At 48.9% G+C, this 16,610-nt stretch overlaps 1 protein-coding gene and 1 long non-coding RNA gene across 5 annotated transcripts in view; one reads left to right on the top strand and one right to left on the bottom strand.

The window, feature by feature from the left end:
- Positions 1–1,128: 1,128 nt before the first annotated feature.
- Positions 1,129–14,689, bottom strand: LOC144333917 (uncharacterized). The gene is made up of 2 exons (XR_013403065.1): positions 13,841–14,689; positions 1,129–3,718 (listed from the first exon to the last, which is right to left on the bottom strand). It is a non-coding gene; the product is annotated as an uncharacterized LOC144333917 (long non-coding RNA).
- A 114-nt stretch (positions 14,690–14,803) lies between these two features.
- Positions 14,804–16,610, top strand: part of GRHL1 (grainyhead like transcription factor 1) — a 47,912-nt gene continuing 46,105 nt past the window's right edge. For 3 of the 4 annotated variants that reach the window (XM_001090260.5, XM_077960149.1, XM_015111687.3), the window contains exon 1: positions 14,804–15,855. In XM_001090260.5, coding sequence (XP_001090260.2) covers positions 15,836–15,855 — 20 coding nt within the window. In that variant the 5' untranslated portion in view covers positions 14,804–15,835. Of the gene's footprint in view, positions 15,856–16,328; positions 16,469–16,610 lie in introns of those variants that run through there. The other variant, XM_077960150.1, reaches the window with a different exon arrangement.

The following is a 16,610-nucleotide window of genomic DNA, read 5'->3' as shown; positions in this document are numbered from 1 at the left end:
GGAGAATGGCGTGAACCCGGGAGGCGGAGCTTGCAGTGAGCCGAGATCTGGCCATTGCACTCCAGCCTGGGTGACACAGCAAGACTCCGTCTCAAAAAAAAAAAAAAAAAAAAAAAGAATTTTGATTTAAAGAATTAATAAATAGTTCAAGTTTTTACAAAAAATAATAAAACTCTTTCCCTTTATATATACATGAAAAAAACTTTCTGGAGTGGTATAGCAATAGTGGTAATTTCTGGTTGGTACGATAACTATAGTGATTTTATTTTCTTGGTGACTCTCTGCATTTTATAGTTGTGTATTAAGAGTTGTATTAATTTTTTTTTTTTTTGAGGTCTTTTTCGCTCAGTCTGGAGAGCAATGGTGCATTTATGGCTTGCTGCAGCCTCCACCTCCTGGGCTCAAGTAATCCTCCTACCTCAGCCTCCAGAGTAGCTGGGACTGCAGGCCCATGCCACCATGCCTGGCTAATTGTTTATTTTTTTGTAAAGCTGATGGGGTCTCGCTATGCTGCTCAGGCTGGTCTTGAACTCCTGACCTCAAGCGATCCTCCCGCCTCTGTCTCCCAAAGTGCTGGAATTACAGATGTGAGCCACTGTGCCTAGCCTGGTTTGGTAGTTTCTTAAAAGTGAAAATTAGACCTAGCATGTGATGCAGCCATTCCACTACTGGGTATCTACCCAAGAAAAATAAAAGCATGCTTCCACACAAAGACTTGTATACAAATATTCATAGCAGCTTTATTTGGAATAGCAAAAAAAAGGAAAACAACCCAAACAGCCCTCACCGGGTGAATGGATAAACACATGGTTGATACATCCATACAGTGAAACACTCAGCTGTGAAAAAGGAACAAACTATTGAAACAACAATAGCCCTGCTCAGGAGCAGGATTTGGAGGAGAATATAAGAAGCATATCTTTTGTAATTTAAAAACTTGCTTTCTAAGATTAGAACTGAAAGATCTTTTCTGAAGATGAGTGTCATGGAATTGACATGATTTGAAGTGTTACGGCACTTCATTTGAATAAAAAATCGAAGTTGATAACAAGTTCCATGTACTTAAAAATATTGGGACAGAGAGTTCAAAGCTATGAAAACTTTTGGGCCACCCATGAATATGAAATAAGATTAATAAGAGAGGAGAAGATTAATAAGAGAGGAGAAGTCAGTGAAAAATCTGGCTTTCCATGCATTTCAAATTTTATGAATTACCATTGAAGGCTAGTGATGAAATGTTGCACTCTAGGCATCAGTGTTTTCACATCTAACATAGTATCAGTCATAGAAAAAGCTTATCTGTCTACTGCCAAAAAGGGAAGAGGGTAATAGCACGTATCGAGCACCTACTATATATTCAGATGAGGTCCTGCCATACGAAATTCAGTCTCCGCTGCTCTGAGGGCCATGCAGTCAGTCATCCTTGGATAATAGGCATGGAGCTAGGGGTTGCGCTGTGAAGTAGCCATCCTTCCCAGGGTGCTCAGCCAGCACAAAGCTGTGGCAAGATTTGGGTCCAGGCCTCGGACTCCAGATTCCAAACCACATTTTTTTAAAAAAATCACCACCTGCAGACTGGCCTATAGCTTTAACAGTCTCTATGTCTCCCTTTCATTTGCATCCTTCGGGTGGAGAAAGGTTTGTGAATATTTTAGTACATTTGATTCAAAAGACATTTCTTGATTATTTATCACATTGGTTCTCAAAGTGTGGTCCCTGGACCAGCGACATCAGCATTACCTGGGCACTCGTTAGAAATGCACATTCTCAGGCCTACTTCTGACTCCCAATCGGGAAACGCAGTGTGGGTCCAACAATCTGTTTTAACAAGTCCTTCGTTCGCTCCAGGCTCCAAGGTGGGACAGTCACTGGTGCTGCTTCTGGCTGGGACAACAGGGCCCCACTGTGGAACTTGCAGCCCTTGATCCCCTCCTAACGGCTCTCTCAGTTCCCATGGTCCCAAAAGTCCTCCATCCCCTGCAGGGCTGCCCCACAGTGGCCTTCCACATCCTCCTGGGAGCAGAGGTCCCCGCCACCCCCAGGGCCGCCTCTGCAGCTGCGCTGCAGCTTCTCTGCCCAGGCACCTGCACTGGCACGGAGCACCCTGTAGGTTGTCTGCTTGAGGCCTCTACGTAAATGCTTGCCTCAGCTGTTTCTAAACTACAAAAGCACACAATCATGAAATGAGGCAGAGGTGGGCTGGGTGCCACAATGGATGCCAAGAGGAAGAGAAATGGACATGGTGCTGGGAGGCTCTCGGAGGGAGGCACTCAGTTCCCAGGCTCCCCCGGCTGGGAGAGGAGTCGAGTCTTAATCTCCTTTCAGGGGACATAATAAATAAACTACTTTGCCACTAGAGTGATTTGTGTGTTGATTTGGGTGGAATCTGTTTCATGAACAAATTTTATGTTTTAAAAAAAAAAAAAGATTATTCCTTGGCCAGGTGTGGGCACAGGGTGGCTCACGCCTGTAATCCCAGCACTTTGAGAGGCCAAGGTGGGTGCATCACTTGAGGTCAGGAGTTCAAGATCAGCCTGGCCAACATGGTGAAACCCCATCTCTACTAAAAATACAAAAATTAGCTGGGTGTTGTGGCAGGTGCCTGTAATTCCAGCTACTTGGGAGGCTAAGGCAGGAGAATCGCTTGAACCCGGGAGGCAGAGGTTGCAGTGAGCCAAGATCACGCCACTGCACTCTATCCTGGGCAACAGAATGAGACTCTATCTCATAAATAAATAAATAAATTAGATTTCTTACCCCTACAGTGAAGCATAATTTTATGATTTAGGCAACTACCCTAAAGGGAAATAAAACCAAGTGAGATTGCACATGGTCTCAGATTTAGTAACTACTGTAATATCTGTAGTTCAAAACCAAATGCTTATAGTGAGTGAAACAAAATGCAGCCCAAAGCTGTGGAAAAGAGTGCTTCAATTGTCTTAGGTCTATGACCAGCCTAAGCTTACAGCCATACAAATATATATATACACCATACATGTGCTGAAACTAAGTTAAATTTCTTGTTTTTAATTGTCTTAAGTATCAAGCTTGGATCCTCAGAACATGTTGGAAAAACACGGCTCTGAAACCCACTTATTAAGTGCTTGTGCTGTATCGAACATTTTACATTTGTTCATTTAACATACCTAGATAAATCTATGTATTTATAGCTATAGTGGTCCAAGATTTGGTCACAGCAGATTAAAACAAAACCTTTAAGTTAAAAATAATGTTAAAATCAGTGAGTATTTTAATACTATGCGAGTCTTTGCCTATGAGAATACAGAACGTTGGCCCAAATATTTCATTAATCTACGGGGTTATATACATTTGGAGCACAGTGTTGTTGTTTGTGTGTTTGTTTGTTTTTAATCCTCTTCCCAAAAATGGGTTTCTTCAGGCAGCTGGAGACTCCTGTGTTAGACTTAAGAGGAAAAGGAGTGGGTGCCTCTCACCTGGAACCAGTGGACATTATTAGGGGAATATACCAATGGTGGCAGGTTGATGACCTTATCTCCCTGCTGGGTGGCATTTCTCTCTGGGCTCTCAGCAGGTCTGCCTGTCACTGTCACCCAGAAGTGGAGCCACCTTCTGAAGCCCAAACTGAGGAGGGAGAGCCCAGGGTCCTCAGGCACCTCGCAGCAGGAGGCCGGGAGTTCACCCGCAGTGGCTAGTTCTTTGTTATCTTTTATTTTGCCGTCTATTGGCGCAAAGCCACCTAGAAAAAAAAAAGGAGTATTAATTCATCCCTCTATTCACACGAAAAGACAAATTGTTTAAATAAGAAAGGAGCATGATTTCCCAAATCTTCAGCAAGACCTTGAATAGAGTTTCCAAAGTATGGCTGCCGTAAAAGTTCTGTGTATTATTATAAAACTGCAGATAGTTAAGAATGTGTGTTTTTATCTTGAGTATATAGCTGGTGACTTTTTAAAAAATTTAAAATGCCTTTTGTTCCTGAAAGCTGAGTAAATTCACACAGTATTAAGTCTCTCACAAAACGAATTCAAGAAGCTCTAAGTGTATGTTCCCTTGTTTTGTGCCCTTGTGAAGTATTTAAGCATAAAGGGCTTTAGTGCCAGACTTACTTGATAATATGCTATGACTTCAGAAGAGCTTACAAAAGAGTGCTTTTATTGACTTTATAAATTAAGAACCTGGTATTTCAGCTCACTTGGCCTTCTGCCCTTCTGAAACAATCATTCCCTTCTGGGACAATTAGTACATGTTTTATGGATATTTGCGTTGAACTGGGTGACTTGCAGACACTCCCAAAGGAATTTTTAGTTAGAATAACGCTTCAACGCAGTTGCCTTTTGTCACCATTGTTGTCCACATTAATTTAAATTAAGTAAGTTAAACATTACCTACAATGAAGAAGGTGGTCTCTGAATTTTAAAACTCCCCCCAAGGTTTAAAGTAGGAAAAAAAAATATGTTCTTTGCCATGTTCGAGGATAAGAAAATGTTGTAAAACATGATTACTTATTTTTACCTTTCTCTCCTTAGCAATTGACACCAGAATAAAAATCTCCCTGGAAAGATTCCTCCGGTCCCAAGCAGTCACCCTGCTCAGGCCGCAGAGCCCCCGGGGGTAGGGAGGTGGGCTCTGTGCCTCTCCCCTCCACGTCCATCCTGCCACAGCAGTTTGCAGGGTCAGCTGCTCCACTCCAAAACTGGTTTTGTTTTTTGTTGTTGTTTTGTTTTGTTGCAATTGCCCCATGGTCTCTTAAGTGCAGCCCACGGCGCTCATGTGGAATGGGAATCAGGTAGTAAAGTCAGGAATGTTGGTTTCACCTGCCCCTCCTCACCACAGCCCAAGGGTCAGAGCTGTGGGATGGCCTGTAAGAACCCAGCTCTATCACACCCTCCTATCTCCCGCTGCTGCCCAGGAAGGGTAGGGACCCAGGCTCCTGCACCCCTCGGATCATTCTGTCTCCACTCACTTTCTTCAATTCCTCCGTACCTACAGCACAGCCTATTTTTTACATTATCATAGCCTGCTTATGTGTGTCCTGGTTTACTAACTAGACAGGCTTTCATGAGACATGGCTTCTACAGAACCCTAAATCCAACAGATGTTGAGTAAATGCCTTGATGAAAGTAGTGATGAGAAAGGGGAAAATTACAAAAAGCTTCCCACTTTCTGATTAGCTACTGCTGTGCTGTTTTCATTATTCAGTGATTTCACCATTCCGTGAATGGGCTCAGTTGTCTGCCTACAAATGTTGGTTTTGAGTCAAACTGAAGTTATTTTAAGACAGAAGGAGGAAATGGGCCTAAGTTTCGCCCCTGGCGTTCCTGTGGCCATATCAAATATTTATATAGTGCTTAGAGTGGGCCAGGCACTTCACATGTATGGGCACTTTTATCCATACTTTCAGCAGCCCTACGGTCCTGTAATATTGTACAAAGGAGGACGTGGAGACACAGAGAGGTTCAATGACATGCCCAGGGCTGTGTTGGTAAGCATGGAGCCGGGCTCTGATTCCAGGCTGTTGACTGAAGTCTGTGGGCTTGACCAGCCTACCGCGCTGCCTCACCAAGACTCAACCTCGGTGATGTCAGTTTGGAATCTAAGGAGCCCAAAAGCTGCTCAGAAGAAAACTAGAGCATTTACAACTAGCATATATCCTCACCACCCCTCCTCCATACCTCCACCCCAAACCTGTTCTTCCTCTGCCTTCCCTGACTCTCAGTGACAGCCCCATCCACCTAATTGCACCAAGTCATAAATCTCCAGCCCCTCCCTCCCTGTCACCTCCAAATCTCATCCTCACTTCGCTGACTTTCTACCAGCAAGCACCTGTGGACTCCACCCTCCTTCGGCAGTCACTGCCTAGCTCTGATGCTCCGCGTGTTCTCCCTGGGGCTGCACAGCTCACTGCCCTCCAACACACATTGCCCCTCTGCCAGTCTTCCCAAATCGGGTCTAAAACCCCTCAAGATGCAGCATCCTCCCACGGCTGCTGTTGCCTAGAAGCCAGACAGTGTGTTGTGGTTAAGCCATCAGAGCGTGGCCCCAACACTTTTCCCGTCCCCTGCCGTGCCTTGCGCCCTTGATCTCAGGCAAGCCAGGGTCCCTCCCACCCCGAGGCCTTTGCCTGTGCTGTCTGCTCTCTCAGAAATGTCCTTCTCTCTCTTCTTCCTTTAGGACCCTTGCTCAATGCCATCTCCATTCAACCTTCCCCACCTCAGCTCCCCAAGCAGAGTTCATGGTTTCCAAGCACAGAGCTCAGACCTCCGTAAGGGCATGAACCATCTGTGTCACGTGCCCAGGTCTGTAGATGGGGCCTCCTCGTGCTGGCCCATGAGCTTGCTGTGCATACAGACGCCAGTACCGCCAGGGCAGGCAGGCACTCAGGTTAGCGCTCCCTCCCCAACCTGATGGCTTGGTAGATTTTAAGATTAAGAAACTTGAGATCTTACAGGAAAAACATCACAACGATAATAGAGGCCACATGCCAAAGAAGCATATCTAGGAAATGTTACACATCTAGTTTGTAATTACGAGTTTTTTGTTTTGTTTTGTTTTGTTTTTTTTCACACGGAGTCTCGCTCTGTCGCCCAGGCTGGAGTGCAGTGGCCGGATCTTGGCTCACTGCAAGCTCCGCCTCCCGGGTTTACGCCATTCTCCTGCCTCAGCCTCCCCAGTAGCTGGGACTACAGGCACCCGCCACCTCGCCTGGCTAGTTTTTTTGTATTTTTTAGTAGAGAGGGGGTTTCACCGGGTTAGCCAGGATGGTCTCGATCTCCTGACCTCGTGATCCGCCTGTCTTGGCCTCCCAAAGTGCTGGGATTACAGGCTTGAGCCACCGCGCCCGGCCAATTACGAGTTTTATACAATTAATTTCCACTTACCAGCTCATCAGAAACTTCAGGTTTGCTCTTCTCTGCATTTTCAATGCAATGACTACATTTATTTAGGTTTATTAAGAATCCTATGCATACTAAGATTTGGCTTTTGTATTTTGGTCCTCCATCTACATGAACAGCCCTCTAATTTCATGTCAGAGTTAGTGCCTGCCGTCTGCTGATCCCCATAATGGCCCCAGAGCAGAGTAACTTGAGGTTTTATGATGCCTTGAGGAACTTTTATTAAAAGGACCACAATACCTAAGTAAATAATGCTCCAGGAGCTCCCCAGTTCCAAACCAGGAAAGCATGGTTGTGCCCATGATAATTTCAGGCCAAACACGCACATGTCTCTGCCACTCCTGAAGAGCAATCCCAAGACTCCAAGACCTGCTTCCCTTCTTGTCCCTCACCTGATGCTTCTCACAAAATTCTCCTGATTTGCCTTGGCACAGTGGTTCACACTTGTAATCCCAGCAACTTTGGGAGGTCAAGGCCGGCGGAACACCTGAGGTCAGGAGTTCAAAGAGCCTGGCCAACACAGTGAAACCCCGTCTCTACTAAAAATAAAAAATTAGATGGGCATGGCAGCAGGCTCCTGTACTCCCAGCTACTCGGGAGGCTGAGGCAGGAGAACTGCTTGAACCCAGGAGGCAAGTTGCAGTGATCCAAGATTGTGCCACTGTCCTCCAGCCTGGGCGACAGAGCTAGACTCCATTTCGGGGGAAAAAAAAAATTCTCCTGATTTTTCCTTTACCTTTTTTCAACCTCTAGCTCTTCCTTTTTCTAATCATCACCAACAGTGATGCCCACTTATTTGAAAGCTCCTGTGCTGTATTGAACATTTTACATTTGTTCATTTAACATACTAGATAAATCTACTTATTTACAGCTATCGTGATTCAAGATATGGTCACAGCAGATTAAAACAAAACCTTTAAGTTAAAATTAATGTTAAAATCAGTGACTATGTTAATACTATGAGAATCGACTCAAAAGTACAGATATTGAAATCCTGTACATGATATTGTAGTATCATGGTTTAGAAAAGACATATCAATGTGGGTTGCAAAAGGCTCAGACTTCAAGTAAGGGAGCTGGCAGCTGGGGATGGATTACTGTAAAAACACAGTTAATAAAATGTCAATTTTGGCCGGATGAATTAATCCCTCTTTGCTTTTTCCCTACCTATAAAGCAAAGATAAATCTCTCTTGTACTAAAATGTGGTGAGATGCTCCAACAATTTTTTTTTTAAGATGGAGTTTCACTCTTGTCACCTGGGCTGGAGCGCAATGGTGTGATCTTGGCTCACTGCAACCTCTGCTTCCCAGGTTCAAGTAATTTTCCTGCCTCAGCCTCCCAAGTAGCTGGGATTACAGGCATGCACCACCACGCCCGGCTAATTTTTGTATTTTTGGTAGACATGGGGTTTCACTATGTTGTTCAGGCTGGATGGTCTTGAACTCCTGAGCTCGAGTGATCCACCCGCCTTGGCTTCCCTAAGTACTGGGATTACAGACGTGAGCCACCACACCCAGCCGCTCCAACAATTTTAAATGGACACTATTTTATAATAGAGATGTTTGATCACGAATAACCCTTTCTTCAAAGAGTGAAATATGCACCTGTGAGCCAGCAAGCCTCACCACGACCTCTCAGCTCCCCTGTCTAGGGTGTTTGCTTGAAATGGCATTGAGCCTAATGGTTCTGCCCTGCTCGGTGTCAGTCAGAGGCAAGAGAGGTTCACTGGAGGTTAAGGCCAGGGCCCTTGAGCCCAGGGCTTTTTGGTAACTGTGTTGCAACTATTGAGCCTTCCTTGGAACGATCAATCTACAGTGAAGCCACAGGAGAAGAATGTGAGAGACGGAGGTTCTTCTAGCTGCCAACAAGTGGGTGACACTCAACATAACATAGCTGCTTCTGGCTATATTCTGAAACGGGGACAGCTGGCTGCTGGCTTCTTGGCGACTGGGTCTGGGTCAAGTCCCAAGTATTTGACAAGACTCACCTTAGACTCCAGTCATCCTGGCAGTGGCAGGCAGGTATGGTGGGGACAGGCGTCAAACCTTCATAAGCAAGCACGCTCAGGACAGCGTCACAGAAGACACAGGAAAACAGAGCCTGTGCATACCAAACAACCGAGAGCTAATCCGCAGAGCCAGTGTGTTCTCCAAGAATCAACTTAGGGAGTGATCAAATGCCATCTTCCAAGCCAGACACTGTCACTAGCACCTGCCATGGCTGCCACATGCATCCAGGTACTCTATAATGAGTGCTGTGGGCTGAACCCAAACTCTCATGCAGAAACACCCACTCACTGGCAGTGCCACCACTAGAAGGAAAATACGGGGTTTGGAAACAAGATATCTGGGTTCTAGTCCCAAACTTATTGACTACGAGACTTACATGCATTATTTGATCTCTCTGGACCTTGTTTCTCCATCTACAAGTTGGGTAGAACTCTGCCTACTTTCAAAGGGTTGTTTTAAGAATCAAATGAGCTCAGGTATATGATCACATTGAACACTGAATTCTGCCAGAAGAAGGTACATGTCATCATCCTGAATAACAACAGTGATTGTTGATCATCTACCATGTGCTTGTGTCTATGCCAGATGATGAGGGCGTTTTAAAAATATGAGATATAGTTTTTGTTCCTTAAGCAGCTTATGCTACAGTGAGGGAAAATGGGGAAATGGAAAGTTTCATACTGATTGAGTTCCTAAAATGTGCCTGGCATTGTCTGAGATACTTTTCTTAAACCAAAACAAACACAACCTTTGGTGATAGGAATGATTATCCCAATCCCACAGCTGAGGAAAGTGAGGCTCAGAGGGTAAGAAAGTCTCCTTGTCACAGAGCTGGTGGTGAGGGTGGAGATTTTACACTCCCTGCCTCCCACACCAGTTTCTCCAGAGCAGAAAGACTTTCATCTCGCACTGGCACGACCATGAGACCCCGGGTTCTGGTGAACTGGGGGGACAGGTGCTTGGATGTCAGGATGAAGGCTCTGCCATCATCTTTCAGCCCCCTGAGATGTCCCTTCTCAATATGGGCTGTTTCATCAGGGAATCCCACAAATGGATTAGGTAACATGTCCAACCAACAAGGATGTGGAGGAATTGGACAGGGTTCCTGCCGCCTAGTCTTTAAAGAAGATGAACGCTATCTGCCAGTGTCTCTCTGCCAGGCATTGTGTGAGTCTTTAAGTACTGTATTCATAGTTAACTCCACATCTCTTGATGTATTTTCCATGTTTTACAGATAAGAAAAGCAAGGGCTGGCAGTGAAGTAGACTAAAGATAAAAATCAGAGGCAGCCCTGGCATGCGAATCTGTATCTGCCTCAGTTCCCTCCGAATCGTGCAGAACCGAGTCAAGTAAAGGCAGAGCCACTTGTGATAAGTGGCTTCATGAAGGACAGCGGGGAGGTGCTTGGGGAGTCCTCCTACCGGGATGGGAAGGGTTCCTAGAAGAGCTGGCATTTGAAGTTGGTCACTAAAGATGTAACTTGGGTAGCAAGGGAGAGAAGAAAAGCACAAGTAATGCCAGGGGCCTGAGATTCAGGATGTGCTCAGAGAACTCTGTGACAGGGGCACAGTGACTCTACTGAGATCACCCTGCTGGTCAATAGAAGAAGCTGAACTAGAACCCAGGTCTTGTAACTCTAAATCTACTATCCACCTCCCGACACCATTCAATGCACCCATGAGCCTGTTAGTACTGTACCATATGGTCTCCAATGGGAGTGGGGGTCCCAAATTAGTTCTCTACTCTGAAACTCATGACTTGGGAAGGTACCTTCAAAGATCCTCTTTCTTTGAAAAAACACTAGCTTGCAGCTTAAAAAGTTTATTGCCAAACAAATAAAAAGATGGAAAAACCTCACTCATAACTTTAAAAAAAGCAAATCAAAACAATGAGATCCCATTTTTCAACTAATAGGCTAGCCAAGCAAACTTCGATGGTTCCCATGGTTGTCTAGGGTGTGGCATGGTAGGCAGTCTGATACTCTGTGGTAGGAGTCTAAATGAGAGCAGCCTTTTGGAAAACAATCTGGCAAGAACCAGTAAAATGGCAGCTGTAGGCCAGGCGCGGTGGCAGTGGCTCATGCCTGTAATCCCAGCACTTTGGGAGGCTGAGATGGGTGGATCACCTGAGGTCAGGAGTGCAAGACCAGCCTGGCTAACATAGCAAAACCCCGTCTCTACTAATAATACAAAAATTAGCTGGGTGTGGTGGCAGGTGCCTGTAATCCCAGCTATTCTGGAGACTGAGGCCTGAGAATCACTTGAACCCAGGGCGTGGAGGTTGCAGTAAGCCAAGATCGCACCACCGCATTCTAGCCTGGGCAACAAGAGACAAACTCCATCTCAAAAAACAAACAAAAAAAAAAACCAAATGGCAGCCGTGCATTCCCTTTTCTCAGTAACTCCGATTCTAGGAATTTATCCTATGGCAATACCTGATCAAGTGTGCAAAAATGTAGTTAGAGGAATGTGTTATTGTGAATGTTTGTAATTAACAAAAGCTAGGGGAAAAAATCCTAATTGTTCACCAATACATTCTAGTTATTATATGGCCATTCAAAGAAACACTAGACAGCCATTTTTTAAAAGTGTACTGGATTTCTATGTGCTGATGTGGAAAATGTTAAACCATAGAAAGGAAAAACAAGCAAGCTGTGGAAGATTGTGCAGTCCGAATCCCATTTGTCTAAGAAAATAAAGCATGTGAGTGCTTGTGCAGACAGAAGATATCTGGAAAGATAAACACAAATTGTTCATAGTGGTTATCTCGAGGACGAGGAGCTAGGGATGGGGGAGGCCAGGGACTGTATTCTGTATCTTTCTGCAGGGCTTCAATTTCTTCCTTTCTCCCTTTCTTTGTCCCTTTCCTAATCCCTTTCTATCTTTTTTTCTTTTTGAGATGGGGTCTTATTCTGTCGCCTAGGCTGGAGTGCAATGGCACGATCTTGGCTCACTGCAACCTCTGCCTCCTGGGTTCAAGTGATTCTCCTGCCTCAGCCTCTCGAGTAGCTGGGAATACAGGTCCCCACCACCATGCCCAGCTAAGTTTTGTATTTTTGTTAGAGATAGGGTTTCACCATGTTGGCCAGGCTGGTCTCAAACCCCTGATCTCAGGTGATCCACCTGCATCAGCCTCCCAAAGCTCTGGGATTACAGGCATGAGCCACCACACCCGGCCTTTTTTTTTTTTTCCTTAAAAAACTATATGCACATATTGCTTTTATAATTTAAACAAATAGTAAAGAAATTAAAAATGAAGAGGATAGGCCAGGCGTGATGGCTCACACCTATAATCCCAGCACTTTGGGAGGCTGAGGTGGGAGGATCGTTTGAGCCCAGGAGTTCGAGACCAGCCAGGGCAATATGGTGAGACCCTGTCTCTACAAAACACACACAAACACACACACACACACTAGCCGGGTGTGGTGTGCACGTGTAGCCCCAGCTACTCAGGAGGCTGAGGTGGGAGAATCACTTGAGCCTGGGAATTCAAGGCTGCAGCGAGCTGTGATGGTGCCACTGTATTCCAGCCTAGGCAACAGAGCAAGACCCTGTCTCAGATAAAATAAAATGAAATAAACAGGGTTAATGGCAACAGGTCATAGATAGAGACTTGCATTTCTGTTTTAGAGAGCTATTAGAGACAAACTAAACAATCCCATATTCAAATTGACAAAATAGACCCAATGTTTTTAATTACTACAGCTATGGTTTAATAACCTCAGGCCTTTCCTGTTCTTGTTTTTGGCTTTATGATTTGAAATTTCTTCATTCATCCCCTATTTATTTTGTGCCTACCATGTATTAGGCTCAAGGGCTTTCATCTTCTGCAACGGGAGGGTCATTTAAAAGAGCCCCAGCTACACTACAGAAGGGAGGAGACTGAGGGCAGAATGCATGCCTGCAGAGGACTGGATCCATTCAGTAGACGTTTGCTGGTTATTTTCTATGTATATACCAGGCATCAGGAACATAAAATGAAGGTGGTGCAATCCCTGCCCTCTCTGGAAAAGCTCACACTTGGTGGAGACAGACACAAACAGGAAAGACAAACATGGTGATGGGTAATGCAGAAGGCGCTGTGGATCCCACAGGACACTTTGCCCAGCCTAGAGAGTTGGGAAGGCCACCTGGAGGAAATGAGCCAGTCTGAAAGTTGAGTGGAGTGGGCTAAGCATGGAGGAGAGGAGCAGGGAATGGGGGGACAGTGCTTGGGAGTGAGCAGTAAGGGAAGTGTTGGACCGCCAAGGGGAGGCTGAGCTCAGGAGTGTGGACTTTATGGTGAGTATAACTGAGTGACAAGAAATCTGTGTTTTATAAAGGTCACTCCAGCGGCAGTGTGGAGCCGGATCAGAGGAAAAAGTGGAAAGGCAGGTGGAAGGACACTGTTCCCAAGTCAGTTACTTTGGCACCACCCTGATGATTCGTACACTATTTGGGACCACCTATGCTGTTATTGAGTAGTAGTTTTCTTAAATTAGCTTGCTTAGAAAATATAATGATTTGGCGGGCGCGGTGGCTCATGCTTGTAATCCCAGCACTTTGAGAGGCCAAGGCGGGCAGATCGCCTGAGGTCAGGCGTTCAAGACCTGCCTGAGAGAGAGAGAGAGAGAGAGCGAGGAAGAAGAAGAAGAAGAAGAAGGAAGAAGGAAGAAGGAAGAAGAAGGAGAAGGAGAAAGAGAAGGAGAAGGAGGAGAAGGAGAAGGAGAAGAAGAAAGGAGGAGGAGGAGGAGGAGAAGAAGAAGATAATTGATTTAAACAGGAAACTAGTGATAAGAGCAAACAACAGGCTGCATGGATCCAGTGCTGGGACCAGGGTCAGAGGACAGAAACTGCGAAGGGTGGCCTCAAATGAGGCTGCCCATTCGGGTCCCTGAAGGCCTAGGACCAGGGCACAGAGGAGGGGGCTGCTGGCTGCAGGAGGGCCCTATGACCTCATGCTGCTCCTCACCTCACCTCCTTCCCTTGGCTTCCATGCTTCCATTGCTTCTGACCTCGGTGTCCCTGTCTTCTGTCTCCTCCACTGGCTCTTCTTCCCAGCCTTTCTGTGTCGGAGGCTCCTGGATCCAGCATGGGTCCCATCCTCTTTCCTCCCTGCCTTTCATGGCTTTAAATGGCCTCTAGATGTGGGCGGCGCCCAGACGTGAGCTTCAGCCCAGACTTCTCCCCTGCACTCCAGCCTCGTACTCAGGAGCCCACCTGATACATGGATTTGGATCTCCCATACATCTTGAGCTTAGCACGTCCAAAATGGACTCTTGTTCTTCCCCAAATCTTCTATGCCCTAGGTCTTCCGTATCCCAGGGGATGGCAAATCATTCCTCCAGTTGCCCAGCTGGAAACCCTGTAATCATCCTCGATTCCCTCCTCCTCTCACACCCCATATCCAATTTTCAGACAATCCTGTTGGTCCCACCTTCAAAGCATATCCAGAATTCGGCCACTTCCCACCACCTCACTCTATCATGGCAGTGGCCTCCTACCTGGTCCCCACCACGCAGCAGCAAAGAACTATTTTAAAATGTGAGATCCTGTCACTTCCCCGCTCCAAGCCCCTCCAATGCGTCCCCACCTCGCCCAGAGAAAAGCCACAGTCCTTACGGAAGCCGGCAAGGCCCTGCTCAATCCGCTCCCCTGCGACCACTATCTCTGACCGCAGCTCCCGGCTCCCTGTGTCCCTCCAGCCACCTGGGTCCCTTCACGGGTCACTGAACACACCAGGGTCCCTGCCTCAGGCACAGTCCCACCTTCGTGGCCCCTCATCTCCTTCAAGCCTGGCTCCTCCCCGCCTCCCCAGGGCCTGCCTGCTTTACCTTTCAACCAGCCACACCATTTACTTATTTTTGCATTGCCCGTTACCCCAACTAGGAAGGCGAGGAGTTGTGTCTGTTCTATTGACTGCCCTGTCTCCGGCGTCTGGGGCCGCGCCTGCACTAGTGTCAGGTCCGACGCTGGGCATGTGGGGACTCAGTGGGCAGACCCTGGGAAAGACGGCAGCTCGGGAAGGACAAGTGGGGGCTGTCGCAGTGGAGTGGTACCCGGGGCCGGCCCGGGGCGCGCGGCTGTACGGGCAGCGTGGGGCGGCCGCGCGGGGAAGTGGCGCCCGGGAGGCTGCGGGGCGGAGACATCGCGGAGCCCCAGGGCCTGCCGCCGAGGGGACCGCGGGAGCCGCGAGGGCAAGAAATGCTAAAAGCGCGCGGCCGCGGTGGGCCAGGAGAAGGGACATTCCGGAGATGGCTCTCGGGGGAAGTCACGGGACCCGGGTGTGACAGCCTGCGAGAACCGAGAGGTGAGACGCGCGACCGGGGAGCGCGGAGACCGGCAGAGGCGCCTCGGCCGGGCGAGCGCAGTGGCAGCGCGGGGCGCTGGGGCTGGAACAGCGGGCAACGTGGGCACGGGGTGCGGAGGCCTGAGTGAGCGAAGAAGGAGTCGGCTCCACGGCCCAGGCTCGTCGCGGAGGGGATGGCCGGGGACGCCGGGGGCGGCGGCCCGGCGCGAGCGGGAGCGCTCTAGGTGCGCGCGGAGGTCGGCGGGTGCGCGCCACAGCCGCCGCGCTCCCTCTCCAGTCAGGGCAGGCGCGTAAGACCGCGAGCCGGGCGCGCAGTCCCGGGCGCAACCTCGCGGAACGCGCGGCACTTGCCCCCAGCCCGCGCCGCTCGACCCCGTCAGCCCCGCCCCAGCGCCCCCTCTCTGACCAATCAGGAGGCTCGGCCGGCCTCCCAGCCCCGAGGCCCCACCCCCAGCCGGCGCATCGCCAGCCAATGAGCGGCCGAGCCCGGCGCCCAGTGCGCGCAGCCCGCGCGGAGCCGGCTCAGAGCGAGAAAAGCGAACCCAACCCGTCGGGGCCGCCGCTCCGGACCCGCAGCCACCGCCGCCTCCTCCCCCCGGATCGGGTGTACTGTCCCAACCCGAAAGTCCAGTTCTGCGGCCCGGCAGCGGCGAGCGGGCGCGATGACACAGGAGTACGACAAGTGAGTGAGGCGCGGGAGTCCGGCCGCCGCGGGGGGGCCGCGCTGAGGGGCCGCACCTGCAGCGAGCGAGCCGGGCGCAGACCCGAGGCCTCGCGGGCGGGCGGGCGCCAGGCACGGGCCGGGGGCCGGGGGCCGCTGTCCACTCCACGCCGCCACGGCCTCTGCCCCTTAGCCCTGCCCGGCTCTTTGTTCGGTCGGAGCGTCGGGAGGAGAGACCCCGTCCTCGGGGAAACTCGACACCGGAGGGGCCGCCCTCCTCGCCTCCTCCCCGGCCAGGTGGGGCCCACTCGGGCGCGCACCTTGGGCTCGGGGTCCCTGGCGCGGTCAGGTGCGGCGCGAGGTCGGGGCGCCGCCAACGCCCCCGGGCCTCCCCGCCCCAGTCTCCTGCCCGGTCGGCCTCGGGAGCCCGGTGGGGAGCTCGCCGCGTCGGGACAGGTGGACTTCTCCAGGTAATCTGTGGTCTCAGGCTCGTCACTCGGCGACCTGCTGGAACTTCCAAAACAGAAATGTAGGGGAAGGTTGAAGTGCCCCGATGTCCAGGCGTTTACTTTTCACTGGCTGGCGGTATGAGTGGGAAAACGGCTGTAGGAGTTTGCCACTTGCATCATTGATGGTAATTACAGATTACCGTGTTTTTAGTGCTCGAGAGAATCAGGAGGATGAAACTTTGAAATCCGGGTGTTAAACGAGAAAGTACTGTACAAGCTAATATGCCTTTTAGGGTTTGTGATTTAAAAGCATATTTTGACAAATAT

This window comes from Macaca mulatta, chromosome 13, assembly GCF_049350105.2.
Source record: "Macaca mulatta isolate MMU2019108-1 chromosome 13, T2T-MMU8v2.0, whole genome shotgun sequence".
NCBI classification, from domain to species: Eukaryota; Metazoa; Chordata; class Mammalia; order Primates; family Cercopithecidae; genus Macaca; species Macaca mulatta.
Note: the sequence above shows the minus strand (reverse complement) of the source record. Positions and strands in the feature narration are given on the sequence as shown.